Source organism: Calonectris borealis, chromosome Z (genome assembly GCF_964195595.1).
Source record: "Calonectris borealis chromosome Z, bCalBor7.hap1.2, whole genome shotgun sequence".
Taxonomy (NCBI): domain Eukaryota; kingdom Metazoa; phylum Chordata; class Aves; order Procellariiformes; family Procellariidae; genus Calonectris; species Calonectris borealis.
The window spans coordinates 25,436,233-25,463,348 of record NC_134352.1 but is presented as its reverse complement, the minus strand read 5'-3'; the positions used below and the strand labels follow the sequence as shown (position 1 = coordinate 25,463,348).

Here is a 27,116-nt window from a genome sequence, read left to right as displayed (position 1 = left end):
GTTTTCTGTCAATGCAGTCCCAAGGTTTCTGCACTTGTATATTAGAGCACACGACTCACCAGCGGTTCTCAAAATCACTTTACAAATACGATTTTCCTTGGAGGTGCAGAGTTATAACACTGCAGAATCTTTAATGCTTGGGGAAAAGGTTTTGCTTTACTTTAAACACAGAAGGCAAGTGATGAAGAGGACAAAATTCCTGAGTAAAATCTGGGAGGTCACTGCTAAAGACTGGGAATGCCAGCAATAATTAGAAAAAATTATTTTGACAGCCATGAGTTTTCCAGATCACATAGCTTTACATCATATGCTTCACGTATAATTTTTCCAGATACGCACAGCTGCAATTTTTGTTTAGGGACTTTTTATTTTTATTACTAAGGGGGAAGAGAAGGGGAAGACAGGAATAGGGCCAATTACTTTCATCACTTCTGAAACAACTGTGATCTCTATAGACTACTTTCCTACAAATTCCTGAACAAAACCAGTGAAATTACAAGGGTTCAAAAATCACACAAATGGTGATTTTTAAAAGAAAGGTGACAGTAAGTAATCGGCTGAACATGACCCTCCTGCCTCCCAATTCTTCTGTCTATTGCGGAAAAAGGCAGTGGCAGGCTAGGGGAGAATACAGAAGCAGAAGATGCACGTCAGAGGCAGGTAAATTAGTATACGACAAAGATCACATGCAACAAGATCCACTAAGGCAGCGGCAAGTCTAACAGCCTAATAACAGAAAAGTGTGACAGCAGTTGGCAGATCTGGGAATGACGGATTATCTAATGGTGACTAGTCCAAGTAATAATGCAAATACACACTGATGTCAGGAGTGGGAACTTTTAAAGTTATTCATTAAAGCTATTACTTCCTCCTGCTAAGACAAACGGTATTTCACCTTAGACTGCAGGATGCTCTTTGCATGATTTTGGTTCCCTGGTTTGCCTGCTAATTTCTAACAATATGCTTTTGTGATGGTGTTAGTTAGGTACAGCCATTCAATGGGAAGTGAGCAGCACTGCTGAAAAAAAATGCTCAACAAGTTCATTAAAATCAGTCATTTATTACTCGGATGATCTCTTTTGCAAACAGTAACAGGACAAATACACAGTAATTAGCCCATGTTCACTAAATCACAAAACATAAAAAACTGTATTGAGTTTCTAGATTCATAGGTTACCTAGAGATAGGGAAAGATCATCCTAATGCCTTCTGTAGAAGAATGCTGTTAATAAATGTACAAATGTATCTAATGTAAATGCACTCTCCTTGCATTTAGATTTGCTTAGAGAACAACTTTGATTCTCAAAACCAAAATTTTTAGGAGAGTTCCGAAAATTCTCTTAAAGAAAAATAGTAAAATCTATTGTGTATCCATAGGTAAATCATTCAAACTGGGTAACTTGCAAAAGCCTTGTTTATACCTCTGTATAAATAACAAATTTTAGTTAAAGGAACTGCAAATAACAAAGAGAAAAAGAATAGTATGTTGCTCCATACCAAAGGGAAAGTCTCTTTCAAATAGCATAAAAGAAAAAAAAAAAGATCTTGGTAATCTGTTCTTCATGGTATGTACTAAATGGTATGTGTGTAATTTTTTTCTGGTATAATTTGTTTATTTAACTGTGCATTTTAATTACTGAGGATTGAATACAACAACGTGTGAGCAGTGTGCAGGTACATATAAAACAAACAGGTAATACTACTATTGCAGATACTTTTCTTACATACCCACCTAATTTTTATGTCATGAGCCATCCCATTGAAGTTGGTGGGATTACTCACACCCCTAGAATTAAACATGCTTCTGTCTGTCATAAACCTGAGCCACACAAACAATACACATGCACTTTCCACACAGAGACATATCAGCTTCATTGATGGTGGAGGTTAATGTAACTTTGCCCTAGGCACATGAGGGACTTTATCACAGCAAGCACTATTCTTATTCTTAAGGCAGTGTTTTGCAAAAAAAGACAGGAAAGTCCCGCAAAACTTAAGTTTGCGTCAATAAAAACACGATAGGAATTTATATATATCAGAGTGTGCGTGTGTGTGCATGCATGTATGTAAAAATGATACCTTGCCTAACCAAATATACATACAAATGTGTATAATTTTAAAGGACTAATTTCTTACCTAAACTCACTCTGTCGGTTGCATGCCTGTGTCATGCACCAGCGTTAAAAAAAGCAGTGGTTCTGTTTTTCTGAAAGTCTTTTGAAACCACATAATAAATTAAGTGTGCCCATTGACTTATTTCTAAAACTTTGCGCCCAGTTAGTAAATAGAGTGTTTTGCCAACATGCTGGGTGTTTGGCTTCGATGGGCCAGTGACTTCAGGATACTGGTGAAAATTTTACACTGGCACACACCATATTTTATTAAACCGCGTCACCCAAAAAAACAAATAAAACAACATTTTTCCTCCCCTGCATTAAACAAGGATACAGGAAATATACCATAAGCTATATTAGCACTGCTAGAAATGTGCGAAAGCAGAGCAGTTGTACCATGCAAAGCATGCAGGGAGAAGAGGAAAAAAAGTACTGAAGCACCAGAGGGATACACGCATTTGTTAAAAGAGATTCTCTAAGCATACTAACCTGCTGGTTCTAATGAATTTTCTACTTTGTCGTTAACATCGAAAACACGATCATGAACACCTATAGTTTTCATACAGCTGTCTATAACAAAAATAGAGATAACAGCCAAATATGTTAGTGAGACACCCTTAAACTCCCCATTTTCCTTTTCTTCTCTCTTTTTTCTCTCTATTTACTATATATAATTAAGCATATTCATATTTTAAAGTCTGTGGCACTTGTCCAAATGCCAGTATAGTCTTCCATTTGTACAACAGTTTAAGAAACAACAAGTTAGCAACTGCCATGTAATTAAAACAAAGCTTTATGAAAAATGATAGGAAAATACAATGAAGATCATAACACAAATGTTGCTGTACAGAACAGATACATGAGATTTATCAGTAAAAAAAAGATTTACTGCTGTTTACTAGACACACAGTAAAGCATGCGCTACAAAGCCACCCTTGAAAGCTTAATCTGAAGAACTTACTTGCTGGTCGCACAAAGACCTTAAGCTTTAGACAGGATCTCCTTCCATTATCTGGGATCGCAGAAGCTGTAAATGGAGAAGAAGGAAAGACAAGTGGAAGAGTAAGAGAGTGAAAAGGCAAATAATCTTTTGTGACAAAATAAAATATCCTTTATCTTCCCTTCATGTGAAGGGCTGGACACATTTCAGCCTCTGCACGTAAGGACTTCAAGTGCCCAAAGTATCTTGATTATGCAAAAGCAGGGAAAGAACTGCAGATTTTATTCTAATCCCTTTTTTGATTATTTTACATGGAAGAAGTGAAGCACATGGTATTTCCAATGTTTCATTATCTCCTTTCACCTTTCCACACCTTTTTCTCAAGAGATTGTTTAATATGGTTTCTCCTGTAATGCAGGTGTCTACTCTGAAAAATTGCACTTCAGAATAATTAAGATCACTTAGAGAAAAGCTAGTCTTGAAACACCAGGCCATAGGCTTCAGCAACCCAAAAAGCGATGAAAAAACAAAATGACACTGAAGGTGACAATGTTAAAAATAGAATGTATATACTCCCACAAAAGCAGAAATACACAACATTAAATTCTATAGCAAAGTCAGCCTCCATATGCTCCAATACATCTGCCTTTTTGGAGAAAATACTTACCTTGCTTCAGGCAAAACATGATTCCCCATGTTACATAACTAACAAACCCAAACCAGCTTATTCCTTCTTTCTGCCCTCCCTCATCATTTCCCATTCAAGGTATTTCATTTTAAGAGTACTTACTGTATTAGGAGAAAAAGAATAAGTGGAAACGTCTAGCACTAATGCAAAAAATCATACACATAAGTAGTGTCAGCACCTACTTATCTCCCAGGAACAATAGCTGCTGTGAAAACTTCCCTTCTAGAACTGTGCTTGCCTCAAAATACATAGGGAAATACGCCTGCCTATCACCACAGACTGGACTCCCTAGTGTATTGTCTGCCAATTTGAACACTTCGGTAACTTTCATCAATGTCTGCAATTTTGAAATTGTACATTGGCCTGCAGTTCAACACGCACAATGGCAACCAAGCAACTTGACTTGGGCATGCAGATTTTCACTTGTGAGACTATTCGCATACACACTTTCTTCACCCTCGCAAAACCCCTCAAAAGCTAGAGCTGAAAAATATTGCCTGAAGCACTGCAAAGTAATTTTTATTTCATTGCATAGTCTCCCCCATCATTCAAAAAGCTATGTATTAGGGCAGAACAAGTTGCCTTTTGCAGAAAATGACAACTATTGGAAGCTGTCTTGATTTACAAAAGATGACTGGGCTGGCAGGATGTTAGTTTGTTTTGTTTATCACTGTTTCATCCATTTTTATTAATTCCGTCCCTGTTTGTGACAAATAACTAAGATGATTTATACACAGACATATGAATGCACATGCTTTGTCTTCATGCTAAGCTCGCACTTGAAGGGCTCCTCAACTAACTTGAAATAAATTCCCTTAGTCTTTGATGATGCGTTTCCAAGGCAGGCATCAGCTTTTTCCCAGAAGAACTTACTAAGAAGAACTAGCAAATTCAGTACAAACACAAAAAAGGAGCAAAGTAAAGAGTCCAATACAGCTAATGCTGTGGTTCTGCACCTGTTGGGAAGTGCTTGAAAAATTGTTTCCCTCTTTTAATCAAAAGACAAAAGTGTGTAGAAATGATGCTCCCCCCTTCACAATGACAAGCAGCTAAGAAGTGTTAACAGCTGGCTTTGCTATAGGCTCTTACTAAATCAAAGTCAAAAAATCTCCCTCTACTGACTTTTACAGTAACTGGTCTGTTATTTAGGGCACAATATTTGCACTCTGTGGTTATATTCAGGAAATTGTGTCCTTTTTGTGGCCCTCATTGAATATACGCAATTGGCTAAATGCTTTGCTCAGACTAAACAGGCAGGTTTAGATTTCTCAAAAGATAAGAATCCTATAGTCATTACCACATTACTAGCATAAAGGTGGAAATAACATTTCCAACATTAGCCAAAATAGAATCCCTACAGTAATTTTATCACTAACGGATTTTTCCTGCTCAGAAATTATTTCAGAAGTGTACTATGACACACATTTATTTAGAGGCAAGTTTTAGCTTTGATGCTTACATGCTGTTGTTTATGTCCTTAAAATAAGCACGTTTTGCTCACTGCTGTTTATTAGAATACTCTGTTCGTCAGTGACTAACTAGGATACCAGTGACTAGCTAGGTTAGCTAGGAGCTAATAAAATCCTATCTGGAAAAACAGAAAATTAATGCTTTGCACACATAAAGTTTATATGTGTACATAATATTTGCACACACTTAATAGCAAACAACACCTAGTGATTGGCCATGTTCTTTGGAAGAACAATATTAAAATCTGTTCCCTGCTTAGATCTTTTTCCACCAGTCCTCACTCGGGTTTGCAACTATAGACTGCAATCATAGCAGTTGCATTTAAATCATCATCCCAGAAACTGACACAGTTTTAGTGACAGGTATGGAAAAAGTGCTTTTTTCCTTTCCAGGGAAATTATGTACTGTCAATGTTTGCAGTAAACCCAGAAAGATTCCTCTTTAATTCAGTGTTTTACTCCTTCAGAAGGAATCATAATGAATAAAAAAAAAAAAAAAATCAAGTGACATATTGTTCTGCTCTCACATCTGCCTCAACAACCAAGACCAAGATGATGAAGAGATACACTGCAACCTCTTTGGCCTTCCTGAGAAATTAAGAACTGTTTGCTAAGCTGGATGACTGCAATCACTTCTCCCTTCCTCTCCCTTTCCCTTTTCATCTTAAAATAAAAAACACAGACCATTTGCAGTTTTTGCCTTAAGACCAGAGGTATCACCCACAGGGAAGAGTCGGGTTGGCTCATATCATCTGTCCTCCTCTCGCACACATTGCAGTAAGTTTGTCAGTATTGTTCTGTTCTCTTCTCTGTCTTCTTTATTCTGCAATATTTTCACCAGTATCCTATGAAAACCCTGTCTGTGGAATTAAGATGTCCAGGATATGATGGCAACAGCTGGGATTTTTTTTTCCCCTCTTTCAGCAACAAGCTCAAGATATTTTTTCTCTGCATGTTAGGCACACCACACTTGCCCTTTACTACGGAAAGCCAAGAGTCCTCATTAAATCTGGGGTTTTTTGTACGTTAATGCCTCGAAGCTTGAACTCAAATTGAAGTTTGAAGCCCTATTCTGCTAAGCTACTTTCATGTGGAAAACTCTTGCTGAAGAGGACAAAACTCCAAATCAAGGTGACCTAGTTGACAGCATTTGACTAACAGCTGCAAAGAAATACCAAATGATCAAAGCAACACAGTAGAAAGGATAAACAGCACATATTAACATTTACTAAGAATAAATGCTAAATATGTTTTTTCTGGAGCAGAAGTAATGCTGCAGCTAGGACCTCCCAAAAACTGAGGCTTACATGAAAAATCCTGGGATCAGTTTGAACCAAAAGTCTCCTATCAAACTGACTGCAACTGGAAAAATTCAAGTCTGGACTTCAGGACCTAAGGGTAGGAAAGAGCAAAGCGTTAGCAGAAGAAAGTTAGTGGGTTTAAGGTGTTTGACTTTCCAGGAAAGGTGGGTCTCCAATGCAGCAGAGTCTGGCAAACTCCCTGACACTCTCTTGCATGCTTGCAAGAAAGCAACATTGCTGAACTCTGGAAAGGAGAAAGAGAACTGCTCTTTGTCAGTTGGGATCTGTTAAGATTGCTTCCCAGGTAAAGTATTGCTGCTGTTGTACCTTCCACGAAAATTAGCTGTAGTATAAGAACAGATATCCTTTCCAGGTGGTACAAAGAGAAATTTCATTCTCCTTTCTGCACAAAATCAGGTTAGCCCTTCAGGCTTTGGTATAAGGCTTTTCTGTTCGCCCGTTTTAAAGGTGATATTAGCTACAAAATAGAGGCCAGTTCTGAGAGCAGGAAGCCTCTGATGCTAATGGAACCTGTCCCAAGCAACACTTTCCATTTCAAAAGCTGAAACTCCCAAGGAAAAAAAAAAGGCAACTGAAACCTTGCTGCACAACAAAAAGAAACCTTTGAAAAGAAGTTCCCTTAAAAGGAGCAAAAGAGGTTATATTCTCTTTTTTCCATGAACGATATTAGAATAGAAAAGGTCTGACTGGTTTAGTTTGTGTCAGGAAGAATCACAATGAAAAACAGAAGAGGAACTCTGCAGCGTTGCTAGTTCCTATATTTCATTACAATTCCTATGATACTTCACTCCTCCTCTGCCCTACCTCACCTTTACCAGCAACTTTATGACAATCTCCTGGGTCTTTCTTTTAAAGAACATGTTTTAGACTTCATCGTTACACAAAGACTTAGGGTTAGAAGGAAGTGCACACTAAAATCCCTATGAAATCACAATATATATGGAAACACCTCAATGATTATAAAAATAACTGGTTTGGTCTCTTCATTTTTTTTTTAATAGGAAAACTCCATGCTTCAGAAGAAATTGAAGTCATGATCTCTGTATTCTTGAGATGAAAATTTCATCACCATTAGTTGAACTAGGAAAAAACCCCATGCAACGAACAACTGCACATAGGACTAGATCCAAGCTGGATCCAAAAATGGCCCGTAAAGACAAATTAGATGAGAAAATTTCTCTTCTCTGAACCACTTCTGGCTACCATTTTTATACCCTGTAAGGAAAAGAAAGAGAATGAAGAAAATTATTCTCTCCTCATCTACAGCCAAACCATAAATATTTCACTACTTGCTAGCTATATTTAAATATTGAGAAAAAAAAAAAAATCCGTCTCCTTCATCCCACTCATAAGCAGTTCTCTGCTAGAAAACACATGGTACATTATTAATATATTAGATATAAATAACAGGTTAGGTCCTTCCTCAGCCTGATAAGGCTTAGCAGAGTTATTCAATGACTGTGGGAAGCCACAGACAGAGAACAAAAAATAACATACACAGAAAGCAATGTGGGTTTTTTTCCCAACAGTTTTGCAGTTGAATTTACTATGTTAAATCCCAAAAAATCCTTAAAGGAGTCATCAAGATATGGCCCAATCAACCTACAAAGTAAGCTAATTAAAAAGTAAACGTACAAAAAAGAAAAGGTATCAAAATTTCAAAAGTAACTTGGTTATCAGGTCCTGCTAGTCATGTGACAAAAGCTGTAATTAAGTATTTACTTTCCTGAGACAGGCAGCAGTTTGGCTGGCAACTATCTGAGGCTTAGTTTCTAACCTAAGAGCAAGTTATTAGGAAGCCACGCATAAAAAGTGTCTCAACCATCCTATTTACTGATATTCACATGTAATCAGTGGTTTCCTCTGCTTGCCTCCTCACTCATTCTTAGCTTTCTAATTACAGCATTGCACCTTTTCCTAAAACACGAGTCCTGATATAGAAAAAAATAGAAATCATAAACGCAATTCAAATCCTCATTTAGCACTACAAATGTATTTAATATTCAAGGCACAATCCACTATGGGCCCTATTAGAGAGCAAAACTGGAACTGTTCAGTGTACAAATAGCGCTCCATTTATCTAAGTTACTCAGACGGCACCTTTGTTTTAGAACGGGGGGACACTGGTAAAGGAACATCCTTTCCTTACACGGAAACGCAACACTCCCATTGTGTCTCCTCATGGCCCTGATATAACATGCTGCAGATACTCTGCAGATGATAATTCTCCTTCTATTTTGTATTTCAAGTTTCTATTGCCAGTTCGCTTGGAGTATTCTCTGAAGGATTATAAAGCAGTGTTCGGGAAACACTGTGGAGACAAGTCTCTCTCTCTCTATTTTTTTTGAAAACTGTGATGAATGTTTTCTTCTGCTCTCTGTTAAGATGTCCAGCAAACAAGGTCTCCTTGTAGAGAAGATCTGAGAAATCACACCAAGATCTCACCTCGGTTCATTGCCGATATATCAGCACCCAACTGGGTGTTATACAAATTCTGGCACTGGTAAGTGCTTCCCAACCACAAGCACTGAACAGAAGTATTGGTTCAGACTGGAAAGTCAATAGAGTATTAATATTGAACTTCTCCCCAGCACACTAAATCGAGATGCCACGTGCATAGAGCTGGAGTAAACACCTAACACTTAGTGCCCAGTCAAAAGGGTTGCACATGTAACTTCTGTAATCACCTGGAGAAACACCACAGAGAGAGAACCTGCAGCGACCCCATACACAGGACGCTGCATGTTGTAAATCAGAAACCCATGTTTACACAGTCCTTCCACTCTCTTAGTCCTGTAAGTTACAGTCAATCTCTTCAGGAGAAAATATTTATAGCTGTGATTTGCCTCTAGCCCTTTCAGGCACAATAGCACTCCCATTAGTCAAATCCAATATCCAGGTAACCTTATACAACCTGCAAATCATAATTCCACCAACCTGAAGTGTTTTAGCATCCAATATCCTGTGTCAGCTAGAAAGCTTTAGAAAGTTTTATTTTTAAGAACCGTCATCTGCTTCTTTCTTTGTAAAGAAATGAGTATGTGTGAGAGCATTAAAAATGCAGTTTTCCATTATGTTTGCCACAGGCAATATTTCTCAATTTGTGCAAGTCAAAAGAAAAAATAGCCTATTAGTTGTTAGAAGAGCTGAGCCTTTCCCCTGTAGGTTTTCATGTGATTTACCATACAACACAAATGTATGCAAATTAGCCAGGTAAATGCAGAATTAGTTATTAATATTCTTCTCACAGTTTAGATAGAAAAAAGTTACAAATTTGCATAAACGGTACAACTGAAAAAGTCAGCTAGAATTTAATGAATCAATAAAACACTCCTTTGTGTCCCTACATGAAGTAAGACCCATATCTAAGGACAACGAAGGGGTCTTCAAAATTATTAACCAAAAAAGAAGCTACCTGGAAGGATTTACTATCATTTTCTACTTGTAAGCATTAAAATAAAAAAATAAAAACAGAAAAATACTGGTTCTATGGAAATCACAGCCTTCACCAATACCTGAGTTTAATTTAAAAAGGACTCTTTGCCTGTCTGCTCTTTCATTCCAACGTATCAGCAAAAGTTTTGTTCTAGTAGCAAAAACATGACTCCATTCTGTGAAAATTAAAATATTGAATGTCCATGACTCACTTATTCTTCAGACCTAATAATTAAGCACACTTCCTCAATAAATCATGACTAAACTTATCTGTACCTTTGCTATTGCCGAGTCTACCATCTCTCCGTATTTAGTCATCAGCAAGATGAGATCACCAAAGAACATCACTGAGCAAGCTAAAGACTCGGAAATCTCAAGCCAACAGACAGAGAGAGAGAATCTCATCTGGAAAACCATCCGATCTAGGACTGCCAACAACACTTGAAAACTAAGAAAAATTACCTAACAAGGAAAATAAACAAACAGACAGATGCAAGGTCACAGTTAACACTGCCTATGGCTTAACACAGGCAAAAGTACTATGGATACTACTATTTACAAATGGAGTTTTAAAATCTACCATATTAAAAGGGCACCTAATACAAATGTGTATTTTGCTTTACTCCTGCATGCTCAACTACATATGTCTGAAGTGAAGGTAAAAACAATCATATCATATTTCTGTACTCATCTCTGTATGTGTGTACATACATGCCTACACACATACACAGACTTACATTCTGCACTTCATGCAAAATATAAATCACAAAGTGCACAGCAATGGCAAAAAAGAATTGATAAACGCTGTGCGCACAACGACAAACAGATTGTAAAATACTACTTTTATTTCCTAGTGTCTTATACCTAATTTGCACTGGCTTTGCACTGTGTAAAAACACTGGATTATTACGGCCTATCTCACAAGTGACTATATTTCTCAGACCCCCTAAAAATAGCCTAGTAAATGGAAAAGACTTGCCAGACAAATGCTATTTTAGTGAGAGTTCTTGGAAGAAAGTAATACATAGTTACTGTTTCTGCATTAGCACTTAATGCTAAATTAACTGTCCCATTGCAACTGTTTGGCCAGGAAGAATGTAATTTTTCTTGCAGTTTCTAACCCATTGCAGCTTATATATCTGGTTGAAGCCTGCATGGATTGAAAGTAGGTTTCATATCAAAGTCATACAAAGCAAAATCAAATCCTGTTTGGTAAGAGATGTAAACCATGGACTTCCAGTTTAACTAAGCCATTCGTCCAGTATTTCCTCTCAGTATGGTCCAGGCTTGTATCTCTCTCAGGAAGGTCCCTTATCTGCCCTAGAGGGTGATTTAATGACAAGCCTTCTCTGTTGTTGTCCTGGCTGGTGTACTGGAGTCAGATTTTTTTAGTGCAGAATGTTAAAGCATTCCAAAGCCCAGTGTTCATAGTGCTGGGCACCTCCAGAGGTGAGCAGCAGCTGAGGGCTCATATGAGGCAGACAGCACCACTTTGGATCCAGTCCAAAAGTTTATTATAGTTATCATCTGTCCTCTCAAGTTGCCGAGCCCAGTTGAGTTCAGAAAAACACAAAATTACCTCAGTGCAGGGCAGCCTGTACCCTTCACACCTTCAGGAGAACAACAAAGCAGACATTCAGCTGCAGAAAAACCCAACCCTGCCTGAGCTGTTCTTCTGAACCAAGCCCTGAACCAACACAAGAACCAAGCTCAGCTGTTCTTTGCAAAGACTTTTTTTTTCTCTTCTCATAAAAAGCAAGAAGGTTTGTTTATGAACCAGGGCAAAGCTGTCATCTACCTGCAGTCTGAGCTTCCCAGAGAATCAGTCTTGCCTCTGTGGTGTTTCTTCTCATTAAAAAACAAACAAAGCTCAGCTGGAAATAAATGAAAGGCATATCCTACGTTGAATGGACTTTTAGTTGCACATAAGTTCCTGTGAAATATAAGGAAGTGTAGATGAAGAATAGATCATACAGCTGCTCACACATGAAATATCTGCAGGCCTTTTTCTCATATAAGAAGGTTTCTCTTTCATAAATGCAAACTGTATTACATACCATAAAATAAAGGCTAACATTTCTGCACTAGCACAATATAAATGACTGATGTCATACTTTTCTATTGCAACAAACCAACACTTATTAACTAGAATGAAATAAAAACCTCAGATCTCATTACTGTTTTCAGTGGCATTAACAAAACCAAATACAGTTATTGTACAACATTAAGACTGTATTAGAGTAAATTGCTAATAAAACAAGTTAATACTATCAAATAGAGCACTTAGAGAAAAATATATCCTCCTCATACTTTTCATAAGCACTTTTGTACTTTGATTTTCCCTTGGTATCACTAGAAATAAAATGTTTTTCGTCAAGCAGGCTATCCATTTTGCTAATTTCCATCTCTAAGAACTAGACATAAGTAAATCCTTTGAAGAGACATTATAGTCTTGTTAGTAATGACCTTCTCTTTTTGATCTTTAAAGCAACATGTTCACCCACATGGAATTTGTGGATATTGTATCATGTTACTAAACCTCATATACTTTAATGGACTTCATATTATCCGTGTCTAGCTTTACCACCGCTGACGCTATAATTAAAGCAGAGAGAAGCATTCCATTCTACTCCATCTTCATGGGCTTGCCACTATCTTTAAAAAACACTGCTAGCTTCCTATACTATGCTTGTAAATTCTGTCGGTTTATAAAAATAGATAAGTAATTATAAATGTTGTATTGTGCTAGGAGTGTGACATGTACATAGACATGAAAAGTTGCTTCTGCTGACTCACCTAAGCAAAGCAACAAAGTATCTTATGTCTTGTGGAGAAGGGAGAGACGCAAAGGCAGAAATAATTCTTCAAGAACCTGCCTTAGGATGAGGGGAAATCTAGAAAAAAGCACAGACTGCAGGTTGTTTGTTGTTATTTCAAATGAAGGCAAACAGTGAGAATAATGCAAGTTTGAATGTGTTTGAGTGCACATGCATGCCCCAAAGTTTGCAAACACACTGCTTAGAGAGAATACCATTGCTCAAAAGATTTCTGAAGGGCTTTTTCTCTTGGCAAAGTTCTAATAGCACCTTGGCACAGCCTTTACGAAAAATGCCTTTATGAGCACAGTCAGCTCTTGCACCAATAAATCCAAATTTGTGCAGGATGGAAACCAGATATGAAACAGAAAAGGTAAAGTTTGTAAAACACATGATAGTCCATTGTAACTCAAGCTCTGATTCTGACGTGTAAAGATTCTCAGGGCAGAGACCTTCTGTTTCATTACACCTACTATGAGGGGTCCCAGGCCACGGCCGAGTACAGTACGAACGCAATAACAGATGCCAACACTATATTAATAACAGTACATCTTTACCAGGTGAATTCCCAGTTTGGTCAAGTCCTGCAGAGGGACTATTGAGCCCTCAATCACTCCACCATACGAGCCAGAAATTTTTCTCCAGTCCTTAGAAGGATTTCCTTAACTCTTCAATTTGTCACCTTTACTATGAAAAATTCTGGAGCACATCAAGCTGAAGTTTTCTCTTTAATCAAAATTTGTCCAGTGCATCAGGAAATAGCCGTTTTATTTAATCTTCTAGATCCTTGCTTCTTTCTTTCACTTGTCTAGCTTGTGTTCAGTGCCACAGGTTGCACTCATGCTTTGAAATCCGTATTTCAAAAAAAACAACCTATGTGAGAATAGCTGCAGTCTCATCAAGGAGAACTGCTGCCTTGTCAGTAATTTGACATGTCTCACCTATGCCAGAAAAGGACTGTAGACTGTCATAACTATGACTGTGGGAAAGTCTAAAACACCCATGGGATAGCTAACCTTTCATTTTACTCTGCCACAAATTATTTCCTTCTGTGCTTTTTTTTTTTAGATTAATGTATACCACAGGATGTTTAGCCCTGTTTCCAGTGATCATTCCCAGATGAACTCAAAATTAGATATATATGTGTACACTTTTCCGTAACTGGGACTCAAAAGCCCTGGTGGTTTGGAAACCATTTCTTAAAAGCAATGAATACTGCATCAGACTGTTGAAACAGTTGAGCTTTTCTCTTCCTGAATGCTGTAACAATTGTTCTCTCACAACTGAAGCATTTATCCACCTCTCTTCCAGAAAAGTCCCTGTTTCACACTAACAAACTTCCCAAGCAGATTGGGAAATTCTCATCTCTATTTTCCACCTGCTACATTCTGATCTAAGCAAGCACCTCCCCACTGGAAGCTTGCTCCTCTATTCTTTACATGTTAACCAGTTAAGGAACTCGTGTAACCAAGTTGTGAGCAGCTTCTAACGGTGCTTCCCATGTGTATCTAAGAACATACATATGGAAAACAACATGGGATAACACAAAACAACTTACTTGAAACCTCCTTGCTGACACATATTTCACTTCAAAAGAGATGGACAAAAACTCTGCCAAATTAACTTCTCTCAACCACACAGTATCCATCACTGCTCAAATTAAGTGCCTCTAACCTAATGTGGTGTCTCCACTCTTCAGAGGGTGGAGATCTCAAGCCTGGTCATACTCCAGCAACCCTGCCAGTGAAGTGCACAATCCCTATCCCACATTCTGTAATCATCAAGACCTACTTACGTTTGTATCTCAGTTCCTGGCTAGTCCATATCGACAAACATCTGCATTGGATATAGTTCTGGTAGCTGTGCAGAGCTGCTTGACAGTGTGCATCAGATGCTTCTTTCCTCTCACATTTAAAAGAGGGTTCGGTGCATTGAGTTTCTCCAAAGAAGCCTGGAGAGACTTTCATTGACCTTAGTTAGGAAAAGAGTTGCTTGCAATGCATGTATTTTCTCCTGAAGTTACTGCAGCAGAACATGCAGTGCTCAAAAAAACTCCCAAACAAATAAACAAAAAACCCCAGTCTGAGATCAAATCTCTCACTTTGGGGTGGGAGGAAGCATCAGATCTGCAAATACGTGTGTACTGTTTGATCTGGAGTCTTAAACAATAAGGATAGCGGATGCTTTCATACATATCTATGATTTATATGATATGGTATTGTTGGCAGGAAGGCCAAAAAAACCCTGAGTATGCCTACATGGATGCTGCAATACCAGCTATGGCAGACTACGCATGCCTGCTGCTTGCCCATCCCTCTCTCACAGCTGCCTCAGGCACCAACCATCCTGGAGCATGGAGACACATGGGGTCCAGCATGCCCCAGCAGGACTTCCAGCCAGGACAACGGTAAATCTGAGTCTGTCTCATGGCCTCTTTTGGAGATTGCATAGCCAGAACCAATGACACAGAAGAATTCTTCTTGTTCTGTGTTCCTAATTAATTTTTAAGATCTCTGTAAACTTCCAGTTCACCTTTTAGGGGTCACTGAATAATCTGTTCTTTAGCCAAGTAAGAGTGCTTGTGGTACACTCCTGCATTTTTCTGTTCTCTCCTTGTGAAATATCCTGCAGAGACAAGAATATTTTTTTTCTTGGATCAAACTGGATTTTTTTTTTTTGAAAGCCTACGAGGTGTGTAATCAAAGCTGGCACTGGAGCATCCTAATTACGAAACCCAGCAAGGAACTTTCGCACACATTTTCTGGACTTCAGATTTCTCATTCACAGAATCTTCTTGCTGAGAAAGTAAAGATCATGAGAAAAGTTCAGGAGACAGAACCCAGACTGACAGTAAATCATTTTTCACTTCTGCCTTTAATGCCAAGATCAAATAAAGAAAAATTGACCCTATATTTGTAACACGTCATTCCATTTGTGTTTGAGAAAACACCCTGAACTCCTCAGAAGGAGGACTGACATAGGGGGGAGGGAGGGCGGCGGTGGCGGCAGGGTGGGAGGGAGGACATCAAGGTTTATTATGCTTTTGTTTTGTTTTATTCAGAAAAAACACGCATCTTGAAATAGAGCTGCAGAAAAACAGCAGGTCTGAAGCACTATCAGTGATAGCTGCTTTCTGCTGAGCTGAAGTGACCATTTTCAGATCCTTTCAATCTGTGGTGAAAAGATCATTACCATGCTACTCCCGGGAAGTCAGTCCTCCTGCAAGTGAGCTCCTTTGTTATGAATATGGAACAGATGGAACCAAATCTATCTGCTCCATAGGAACAAAAACACTTACAACCTAGCTCTCTATATTAAAGACTCTACTTAGCTCCTTTATAGCACTGGCTTTCTGTGCACTGCTGTGAGGTTTTGACTTTATAGAAAAAGGCACTTCATAAAAGCAATAGTTCTTTCTCTTAAACCAAAAGTGGCCTAAGAACTGCACAAGATGAATGCAGAGCTTAACCTGCATGGCTCCTTGGAGATATGCAAATATTCAATTACTGTTTTTTTTAAGCTAGAGAAAGGATTTTTTCTTAGGAGAAAAAATAGCCATATGTTGCAAAGACTGTGTCAATGGCAGTGAAGTACATAGATGATAATACGCTACTCACTCTAATAAAGGTTGAATCCAACTATGTTATTGCAAGAAGGAACATGGATTTTACTTGTACATATGTAAGTGTGGATCAAGATGACAATTCTGCGAAGAAATCTGTGTCAGTCTTTCAAAAATTGACTTTTTTGGTAGGAGACAAAACCCCCAAAATTAGGTCCCCACCATGAATACAAAAAAGATTCAATGCATCAATTTATCTCCAAATATTGCATCTTGTAGGGCGTATTTCCTAAGACTTTAACAGAAACTACATCAATATTACACCAATTAACTTTGCAAATTGAAAATATGCATAAACTGTGGCTGAAACCAATACACTGACTTACTGACTCTGCTCCTTTGCAGCAGAGTTAAGCAGGTACATGTAAAGTATCTGTCATGTCTCTTACTGTCAGAACAATAACGAATGTTTATTCCTAGCCACACATGCACACATACACACAGATATGGTTTATATCAACTTCTCACAAAAACCCGTACAACAGAAGTCAGCAGTCTCCTTTACTCACTGTTTAATATGTTAATACATTTACCGTCTGGCTGCTTTTTCAGAAGTAATTGAAAAAAGGATTTCTGTGGCAGCATGCTTTGATTCTGACTAAATCAAGTCTTCAGGCAAATCTCCCCCTGCCAGCGAAGGCACAGCTTGCCTGAAGTCGTAACCTTTGCTGGCGGAAGGGAACTGGCCTTGAAACAGATCATGAAGCAGATGTTTTATGCCAAATCAGAGTCTAGGGATATACAGGCTACTGCAAATAAAACTCTTCTCCTCTCTGTTCAATCATTTCAATTCCCTGCAGTGTGAAATATGAACTTGCCAACAAATGGCCGGTGCACTATGCAGCACAGCAGGGAAAGCAAGTGCCACAGATGCACCAAAGGCTGGAAAACTCCTTCATTACATCTGCTTTTCAGCCCAAGCCTCAGCAGTGACATGTGAGAGCCACCACCAATGGAAGGTGATGGTGTTTGTAAAGACAAGTTTCCATCAGCTCCAATTACAGAAATTGTGTGCACTTGCTTGGGGGAGAAGGAGGTTGATATAGCTGTATCCACAGAACATAGTCATTAGCGGCTCACAGCAAAGATAGGGTTTTTTAATGATTGTTCTTTAAAATTTTCCCGCCTGAGACATGAATGCTGATACAATACCCACCTACGGGCTCACAAAAAAAATCCCATCAGCTTAATGTTAGGGCTCTGCTACACAATTTACAACAAAAGCCCTCCAGGAAATCCCATTGTTGAGTAGTGGAGCACTTTCATACCAGGAGAGGGTATGAGCCCTGCTCCTACCACCTCTGAGGAGCGTGGCAGGACTCTGGTGGCACCTGAGCAAAAGGCCAAGACAGCCCAATGCTCCAGCTCCCTCTGTTATTGGTCTCTCCATCTAGATGTTTCCATCTGATTAAAGCATTACTTATCTAGAGACAAGCACTTGCTCTGGAGAGATGTTTAAAACATTAGTTAAACGTAAAAGAAACCTTGTACTTTCACGTTAGTTTCCATCCACAGCAACACTACAATGACTCTTTTATATGTTTCTAAGCTAGCACTTGCACTTTGTGTTAGAAGGAAGGAATAGCTAACAATACTAGGCTGTCTTAGCTCTTGATTATGGGAGAGCAGAAAGGGTCTCAAGTTGATAAGAATATTGTATTTGCACTTAAAAAAAAAACAAACAAAAAACCTGGTAAAATACAAACATACCGTTCAAAATAACGTACTGACAAGCTTTCAAGATGTTTACAATCTGCAATAGAGATCACATTTTCAGAAGAACTCAGTGCTTCATATGCAAAGCATTCTAGAAATCTGGCCAACTATTTGGATACCTAAGTGACAGCTAAGTACTTCTAAAATTATGACTCTAATTGGGAATGCTAAGCACTTCTGACATATGGCCTGTAATATGCAACCTATTTATTTTACCTACTTTTGGACTGGGATCAAGGAAGAACAGGATTAAAGATGCATATGTCCAATTTACATAAAATAAATTACATATATTTTATCTACCCCGGGTGTAGGTGGGTTGTTGTTTTTTTTTTTTTTTAATTTCTTTTTAGAAAATTTCTGTGTTCAGGTGTATTTCAGATCAATCCCCTAAAGCCTAGATAAAGATTCCACTTAAATGCACGTGCACCAAAATCAATGTCATTTTCACTGATGGTCAAGTCAAAAAAGACCGTGATGATCAAGCAATCTGTGTGCACAGTTGTCAGAATTTTTTTTTTTCCAGAAGTCCAGTTAAAGTGAATCAAATTCATAATTTTTAGCATTCAATGTACATACACAATCTCTATTTCCTTTTTAAATCTGAAGCAAAACCATCAGTGGGAAATTTATGTCTATAAATAAAAAAAGCTGTTTCTTCATGAAATAGCACAGAAAAAAGCTTACCGCTACTTTTAGCCTTTTTTCCCCCCTCCCCTCACAGAAAGCTATTATTTCAGGGTCTTCTTTCTTCAGCCTAAAATACAGTTGCTGAAGAGCTAGGGCAATAATTTCGTGGGACTTTCTGTTGCTGTTTTATTTGTGTGGCTTTCATTGCTGACTTCTTTGTAGAATGTACATGTGCTTATAATTTCACCTCATATTTAAGGGTGGAGTGCAGATTTACATGTACATATTAGCACACAGAATACCATATGCTGTTCATAAGCAGTCTGTGGAACGGCATACATCCTCGTGAAAATCCAGCTTACTCTCACAAGTACCAAAAGTGCAATTTTAATTTACATTTCTAAAGCACAATGTTCCTCATCCTTATAGGCAATACAGTTCCGAAAATGTTCTCCTCCTTTTCTGCCTACAACTTAGATGGGGCACCAGGTTCCACAAAAGATTTATTTTTGTCTTAAGACTATTTTTCATTCAAAATATTCTCCAGTTCATTAAAACAAAAAAGTCCTAGGCAGAAATATCTCTTCTCAGCTAGCTTAGCATGTTAAGAAATATTCTCCCTAGATAGTCCTTTATAAGGGCTTTTCCCAAGCCAACTCTTAATGTACATCTTTTAGACTGGTGTAAAATCTAGAACAGATTATTTGATTTGCAAATTATCCCATAATTTGGCTAGAAGCAATGCTATTGTTTCTGATGAGAACAAGCAGCTGACATGGCCAAGCAGAGAGCAGTTCAAGGGTCTGAGAGTGCACAGCGCCCTCAAGTCACCCCTCACAGCAGACACCAACTATAACACAGAATTAGGTGCCGGGTAACTACAAAGCTACTGGAAAAGGCAGTTTCTCCCTCAATTAAGAAGGCAGCAATAGCATGGCATGATACACAGTTTGGAGAACTCCAGTGAAAATGAACATTTTGTATTTTGCATCCCAGGAATTTTGGTGGCAAACTTTCTGAAAAGTGGACATATTTCCTTTTGGAAGCTGGAGCGCATTTGCAGAGAATGGCTCCTTCTGCCATTTTCTTCAACACGAGGGATTTCAGTGGGAATGTTTCTCCTCTAATGCACATCCATTACCAGATTAGTTACCAGGAAGAAGGGAAGGGGAACTAAGCACAACAGGGAAGTAAAGTTAAAGAGATGATAGCCACACCTCTACCCTGTGAAGCATTGCAAGCAGTCCCCTATCTAGGGCTGAATTTACCTTTCACCTTATTTTCATTTTGGAAAGTGTAAGCGATGTGTAGTGATAATAGCATGGTTATGCCACATGGAGGACAAGAAACAACAACTGGTCAGCTCAGCCCATAGAGGAGAATGATAATCTAGTGAAAGTATAATACAATGCCCAGGAGGCACTTCACTGGCATTTTATATTACAAACATCTTGTCTTTCAGTGGCATTAAAACTATGTATATTTTCAGTTTGACAAAATTAGCATTTTTATAATCGCAATAGCTAAAGCCTTTACACAAAAAGATTCTTTTTTATAAAAGATTTAACCAATATGTGACTTTTTAATATTATTATTTTAATATATATATATAAACACATATGTACAGATATATGTATATATATGCACATATAAAAGCATACAATTCATACACACAGAGCTGCTAAATAAATACATGACAAATATAGGAAAAAAGGTCAGTCAGTAAAGAAGAAAACATTGTTACAAATATTTTATCATTTTTGAAAGAACAGTACCTCTAAGCCAACACTCGGCCTTAGGGGAAGAAAAAAAACCTAATAGATCCTTCATTAAATAGATTCACTGCAAATTTCACACACGCTTATATTAAGCCATGGATATGATCAAGTTCTCAGACTCCACTGAATTTATCAGCTGCCCCGTACTAATTTTGGGGAGAGGAGGCACATGAACTCCGTGTCACAGGAGTTCCAAAACCTCCATGAAACAGAATCACCCCTGCGGAAATCTCTTAAGTTTGATGCTGAACAGAAGCCTTGCCTATTACAGTTTGAGTATTAGGCATATTAAGTTTCTCAGGGGAATAACACTACCTCTACTGATTTTATCATGCCCTTTTCTTGTGAAATATTTCACTGAAAATAATTGGAACCTAATGATGTTTCAGAGGACTCTCTACGCACAAGAAAAAAATAATAGGAAAAAATGTTATGTTTGAGACTATACTTTCTTTTCACAGGATCCTTAGACATCCAATGGGAACTGTCAGAGCCACCAATCAATTAATTTTCTAATCTCTCTGTAATGAGTTTTTTTATCCTTCAACCCTTGTTTGTCTCCTTTGCAGCAAACAGCTGGTTTTGCAATTGTGTTTTGATTTCCTTCATTTTAGACCATCCTAAAACGCAAAAGTGGAAGAAAAAAGGGAGCTAGCCATAGCGGAACAAAATACAGCATGTCTATTCTTTAATTCTTTGGAACATGATAAGCTCAAAAAGTAGTATGCTAGGAAATTGATTTTGTCTATCCAGAACACGTGAAAGTGTGAAGGTCATGTTGGCAGTCTGCCCTGCATTGCTGTTAACCCTGCAATATTCATTTTGACCTCTTTTTTATCATTCTAGTCATTTCTTCACACTCTGTTTCGAGTTCATGGACTGCTCCTCCAGTATTTCACAGAACTACTTGCAGATGCACAGAATATGAAGCAGTCACCTGTACTACTTTTTCCTGGAGATCTAAATAGGGCATAGGAAGCCATCCTGAGGAAAAAAAAGCATGATGTGGGCAAGGAAAGAAGCAAGCATGAAGACACTGTTGTGGTTTAACCCCAGCCAGCAAATAAACCCCACGCAGCCGCTCGCTCACACATCCCTATGGTAGAATGGGGGAGAGAATCGGGAGGGCACAAGTAGGAAAGCTCCCAGGTTGAGATAAAAACAGTTCAATTACTTGAAATAAAATGAAGTAGAACAATAATAAAACAATGAGAACAACAACAATAACAGAATATACAAAGCAGGCAATGCACAACACAACCGCTCACCGACCACTGACCGCGTGTCACGAACAGGGGGCGAGCCCCCCCCCCCACCTGGTTTTTATACTGAGCATGATGTCACATGGTATAGAATACCCCATTGGCCAGTTGGGTCCACCACCCCGGCTGTGCTCCCCCCTCCCGGTGCAAGCATCACCCAGCAACAGCCAAAGCATCAATGGGCCATCAACGCTCCTTTCACACCGAACCCAAAACACAGCACACCCCCCAAGCTACTGGGAAGGAAGTTAACTCTGTCCCAGCCGGAACCAGGACAGACACAATGAACCAAAATGTGCTGAAACAGCAGTTAGATAGACACCTCACTTCTCCTATTGGAAATTTGGACTTGCCAAAAAATTAAAAAATGTGGGTCTGGTTTGTTTTTTAACCTCATTCTGCTTTGTTGGTTAACCTGTTTTTGCTTTTAAAATTAATTATACCATCTTGTGTCTCCACTGTATCATTTTATCAAGGAGGTGACAAATCATGCTGGCAGTGACGGTCCACACTGAAGTAGAATGTATAGTAAAATACAGTTTTCCTCCAACGAATTGCTGAAACCGTTAATCTTTATCTAAATGCCCATAATAACTGTTTTGTTCTCTGTGGCAGTTGAGAGAAAAAAATGTCTTCCAGAAAGCATTTTGGCAGCCAATCTGCTTGTTAATAAAACCTGGAGAAACATTTGTGGTTAATATAAATTACTAATTCCACTTTTAATGCGTAAACGTGACAGTGACTAATTTACACAGTTTTGCTTGAGCTGCCACGGAGTATTTCAAGTGGGACTGCGAACAAAAAATGCTGTTGCACTGGTGTATGCTTCTAAGCAAAGCTACCACAGGTGCAGCGCTATAGATGAGGAACCCTTTCTCTGACAATAATTTCTAACCGTACTGACTGATGTGCTCAGGCCGGGGAGAAAGGGTCAGCAGTGAAAGCTACCTAACACCCTCCTATTATAAGCTGGAAGTGGCACATTTTGTACAGACGTTGGAGCCGGTTGCAACAAACTGTGAGGCTGTGAGGTGACTGTTGCTTCTGCCACCTAGTCGGCAGCATTTTTTACTGCTAGAATGGGAGACAGCTGAACTCCTCACAATTTAAGTTTGAAACTCAGTACTGCAGCAAAGCATGTGGGCTGGAATGTGGGCGCTTCGCAGCACACCGCCAAACAGCTGTCAAGGAGACGCTTCATTCCTTAGAGACAGTCTTGTGATCGCACAGATTACTCCTGTGAGACCCAGGTAAGAGATACAGCACTATCAATGGTGAAAAATAAATAATATCCCTATTTCAAGGCTTCAGACAACTGGTTCGACAACTAATATATTTTTCTTGTTACAAACATACTTCAAATGTATTCTTACACATGATTATAAATTTGAAACTCCAGTAGCATTACAATTTGCCTGCTTATATTCAACTGCTAATAAAATAATTGAAAAAGTCTTGTGAAATATAAGAAAATTTGAGAAAAGAAATTGGTAAACAATAACCTGTGCATGTCACAGTTGCTCACATCTGAACTACACAACACTGTCATCACCCTCACTGGAACAAACCTTTATTTCTGAACAAACATATGCTTTGCTTCTGCACCTCTCTCTGAGAAAGAAACACACTTTCTGCTTGCTGATGTGCCTATGGAGTTTTGACTATGCCATTCCTCCCTTCTACTTCTTGATGCTGTTTACAGAAAGGACCTAAGGAAATCAGATCCCACCTCCATGAAGCGCCAATGGGAACTGCATACATAACTCTATTCCCCTGGGGAAAAACAAGTTCTTGACTTTTCTGTGCATCACCAGCCAGAAAGAGGTGTTTATACTAAGCCCTCTTCAAGAGGAGCGAGAGCATTCTTTTACAGTCCCCAGGATACTGAAGAAAGACACAACATCTTCTTCAGCCTATGGCTACTTTATTTCTGCTCAAGACTTCCCAGGCAGAAATACATTCACATGTGTACGGACAGCAAGCCGTGCTGGAGCTGCTGCTAGGGATCCTAACTTCAGACCCAATACAGGCCTCTGTGCTGTAGGATAGTGCATTCTTCAGTGCCTCACAGCTGAACGTCTCCTGCAAAACCCTAAAATACTACAGAGAAGTAGTCCACATGCAGTTTTTAATGATACAGGCATCAAGATACAGGAAGATGACCCAGTATTACTAAAAGCAGATGTGACAAAAAACACATAAAAAGAAATCCAAGCTCATATCTTCACAATATCCCCACCTACAACTCTTAAAACATAATGTATGTTAAGCCATTCTGGTGTATTTTTCCCTGAACACATTTTGAACGCCATTACGACTGAATTGTCAGGGCTCTTTAAATTGATTAATATACTGCCATTCTGATTATCCTTCAAATAATTAAGATCATTTCACCCCCACAAGACCAGCAACAGCAACGTTATTCCCCATCTCCATCATTAGGAGCCTGGTTACTTTTGTGCATAGAGGTATGGCACAAGTGAGATTCTGATACACCTTCAAGCCATTCTTAATTCCCTAAAGCAGTGCTGTATCTAGCTGGCTATACCACTCGATACTTTAAATATTAAATATCCACGATGTAAAAGGGAAGCCAGAGAGATTTTCGAGGCAGTAAAAATCTCATTTGGCCAATAACGTAGATTTGAGGATGACCGACTGCTTTCCTGAGGGAAAGTGGAAACATTTGGAAGTCTGAAAAGATTTTTCTGTAATTTTTCAGAATAAAGCACTTCTATGCATTTCTGAATACTCTGTGAAAAATCTTATTCTATGTGATTTATACTGACTTGCCAAGAATCTTGGAGATAGGAGTATTAACTGCATGTGCCATTTTGAGCCCAGAGTCTTGGCCACCTTGTCTGAGAAATAATGCTCCCTAACATTCTCCTATTTTACAGCCTCCTCTAATATCAGAGGGTGAGGTAGCTTAGAAACAAATTTGTCTCTTTTAAATCCAAGTATTTATGAAAATATGGAGTTGAACGTTGAATATTAACTTATGAAACAAGATCATCAGCCAATTGCTCAGCATGTGGAAGCAGCTTTTCATTGAAGGAGTTTGGTTTTGATCTATTGGTTGCAGGCGTGCATATATACACAGTTTGTATCATGACACACAGTATCAGCAGAGAAAGTGCTGCCTTGGTGAGTTAGTCTGAAGAACAGGGAGACTACCATGCTGATGACATGGAGGCAATGAAGTACAAGACTGTTATTCCAAATGTCACTGCTACGTTATTTCCATTTCTGTTGGCATCTGCTCCATGTTACAAAACGCATACTTCCAATACAACAGTTCATTAAACAGTTTCAGTTTGCTCAGAAATCAAATTAGAACACTGTTACAGAGTTATAAGTCCTCAGATAATTATTAATAATACTCTCCACTTCTATGAGTTCTTTCATCCAAGGAATCTACATGCTTCACCTTATTAATCCCATAACATCCCAATGAAGTACCACTGCAAAGAGCCTCACCCACCACTGAAGTGCAGCCACCTCTGAGATGTTAAGTTGTAGCTGTTGAACATCAAAACTGATTTAAAGCAAGGAATGATGAATGGTCCATCAGGATTTAAAGGGCTATGTGCAATTCATTCACATGTACTTCCAGCAGAAGACTGGAATTTAAATACTTACTTTTAAGAAAGTTGCAATGGGATTTTTACAAGAATTACAAACGTTAAAAATTACAGCAATCCATAGCCACCAGTATGGAAAATTTAGTCACCATTTCCCTTAAGGCAGGTGTGTCACATATGGCCTTATTAAGTTCCTAATGCTCCTTGGAGGTCTTTTATCCAAGGTCTAACCGATCTATCTTTTTAATGCTTGTGATTTGACAATCACATAACAACATTCAATACATGCTTTTTTTCCCTACAAAATGAACTGGCCTTCGTTGAGCATGTTAGATGAGAAAGAAAAAAGACAGAGGAAAGAAAACCCTGTCCCTCATCTTTTCTCTCTGTGAGCACTCCCTCATTCTTCTAAGGTTCAAAATCAGTACTTCAGTAGAAAGCAACACAAGTCACTGGTCTTCCTATAGGGGTGAAGACTTTATACAATATGCTCATGAGAAGTTTTCAAAGTTCCAGATATATAGGATATCCTCCCCTCTTTTGCATTTCTGCTGCTATCAGGATCTTAATGGCACTTGAATTTTTGAAGCACATGAATCCAAATCATCTTCTTTCAACTTGTTATCCGAAAGACATTCATTCCCTTTGAAAAACTGAAACAATAGAGACCAGCACTTCCGTGGGTTCTCTCTTCGTTTTCTTATATGGATTTCTCCCGAGTCCCAAATTATTCAACAGCTTTTAACACTCCCTTTGAGGATTCTAAGAACACCACCAACGTCAAAATCTATTACACACTGGTGATTGTTTCTCCTTTCTTTTTAGCTGGACCAGCACTTAATTCTTCTGATGCTTTCTAACAGAAACCACTCCTTTAATCTACACATTAGGCTAAGCATGAATTCCCTTTTAAAGGTCACCTTCCTTGTCTGTCTAATGATATCACACAAAAATATTTTTTAAAGTACACATTTATCAAACCCTTTCAATTGCTTTGATTTCATTCAGAACATCTCTAGTGATTCTGGTAAACCAGCTATCAAAGCAGGATTTGTAGTAGAGTGGCATGTCTGAGCCCACTGCTGTCAAAGTAGCATCAGTGTTTATGCTGATCAGATCTTGATTGAAAGGTTAATGGGGGACCATGTTTCCCCAAAAGAAAAGTGCAATTAACACACTAAAAATGTTTGTAATTCTCTCAGCATCCTTTAATAACATTCTTCAGTTAACCTTCATTTTTTAGCTTTCGGTGCGAACCAGGATGTCCGGAGACCGAGTTCCAAAAGGGATCTTCTGACCTCGTATCTTCAAAAAGCAACAAGAAAACACAAACACCAGCAGTACCTGCATTAACTAACACCTGTCGAATTGAAGGCAGACGGCCTTCTTTCACTTGCTGAAAGACAAATCCAGTCTGCACTTTCAAAGCAAAACATCTGCTACTTAAGTCAACCATTTCCAGGAGTAGAAACAATTTTTAATAAAAGTTTAGCCTATGGAGTAAATACAGTGACTCCACTGCCTCCAGTATAAGCTGAGTATGGCATGACAAGATTTACCATCAATCTGCTCTACTCATTTCTCTAGAGCTCGCACAGCTCTCTAAAGCTAAAGTCCAAACTTTGCCCCAAGCCAAATCTTTTGACTTTGAGTCCCAGTATTGGCAGATTCAAGGGGGGAAAATATCCAAACCAGGCCTTTTACAGCATACAAATTATTAATATGAGAGAAAAAAACCCA

The 27,116-nt window shown here is 38.6% G+C and overlaps 1 protein-coding gene across 1 annotated transcript in view; it reads right to left on the bottom strand.

Annotated features, from left to right (window-relative positions):
- The window catches only part of EFNA5 (ephrin A5), a 227,987-nt gene that overhangs the window by 6,652 nt on the left and 194,219 nt on the right, over positions 1–27,116 (bottom strand). Inside the window, exons 3-4 of the mRNA XM_075136188.1 lie at positions 3,076–3,141; positions 2,604–2,684 (exon numbers count right to left, since the gene is read on the bottom strand). Of these exons, the coding sequence (XP_074992289.1) occupies positions 2,604–2,684; positions 3,076–3,141 (147 nt within the window). The remainder of the gene's footprint in view (positions 1–2,603; positions 2,685–3,075; positions 3,142–27,116) is intronic.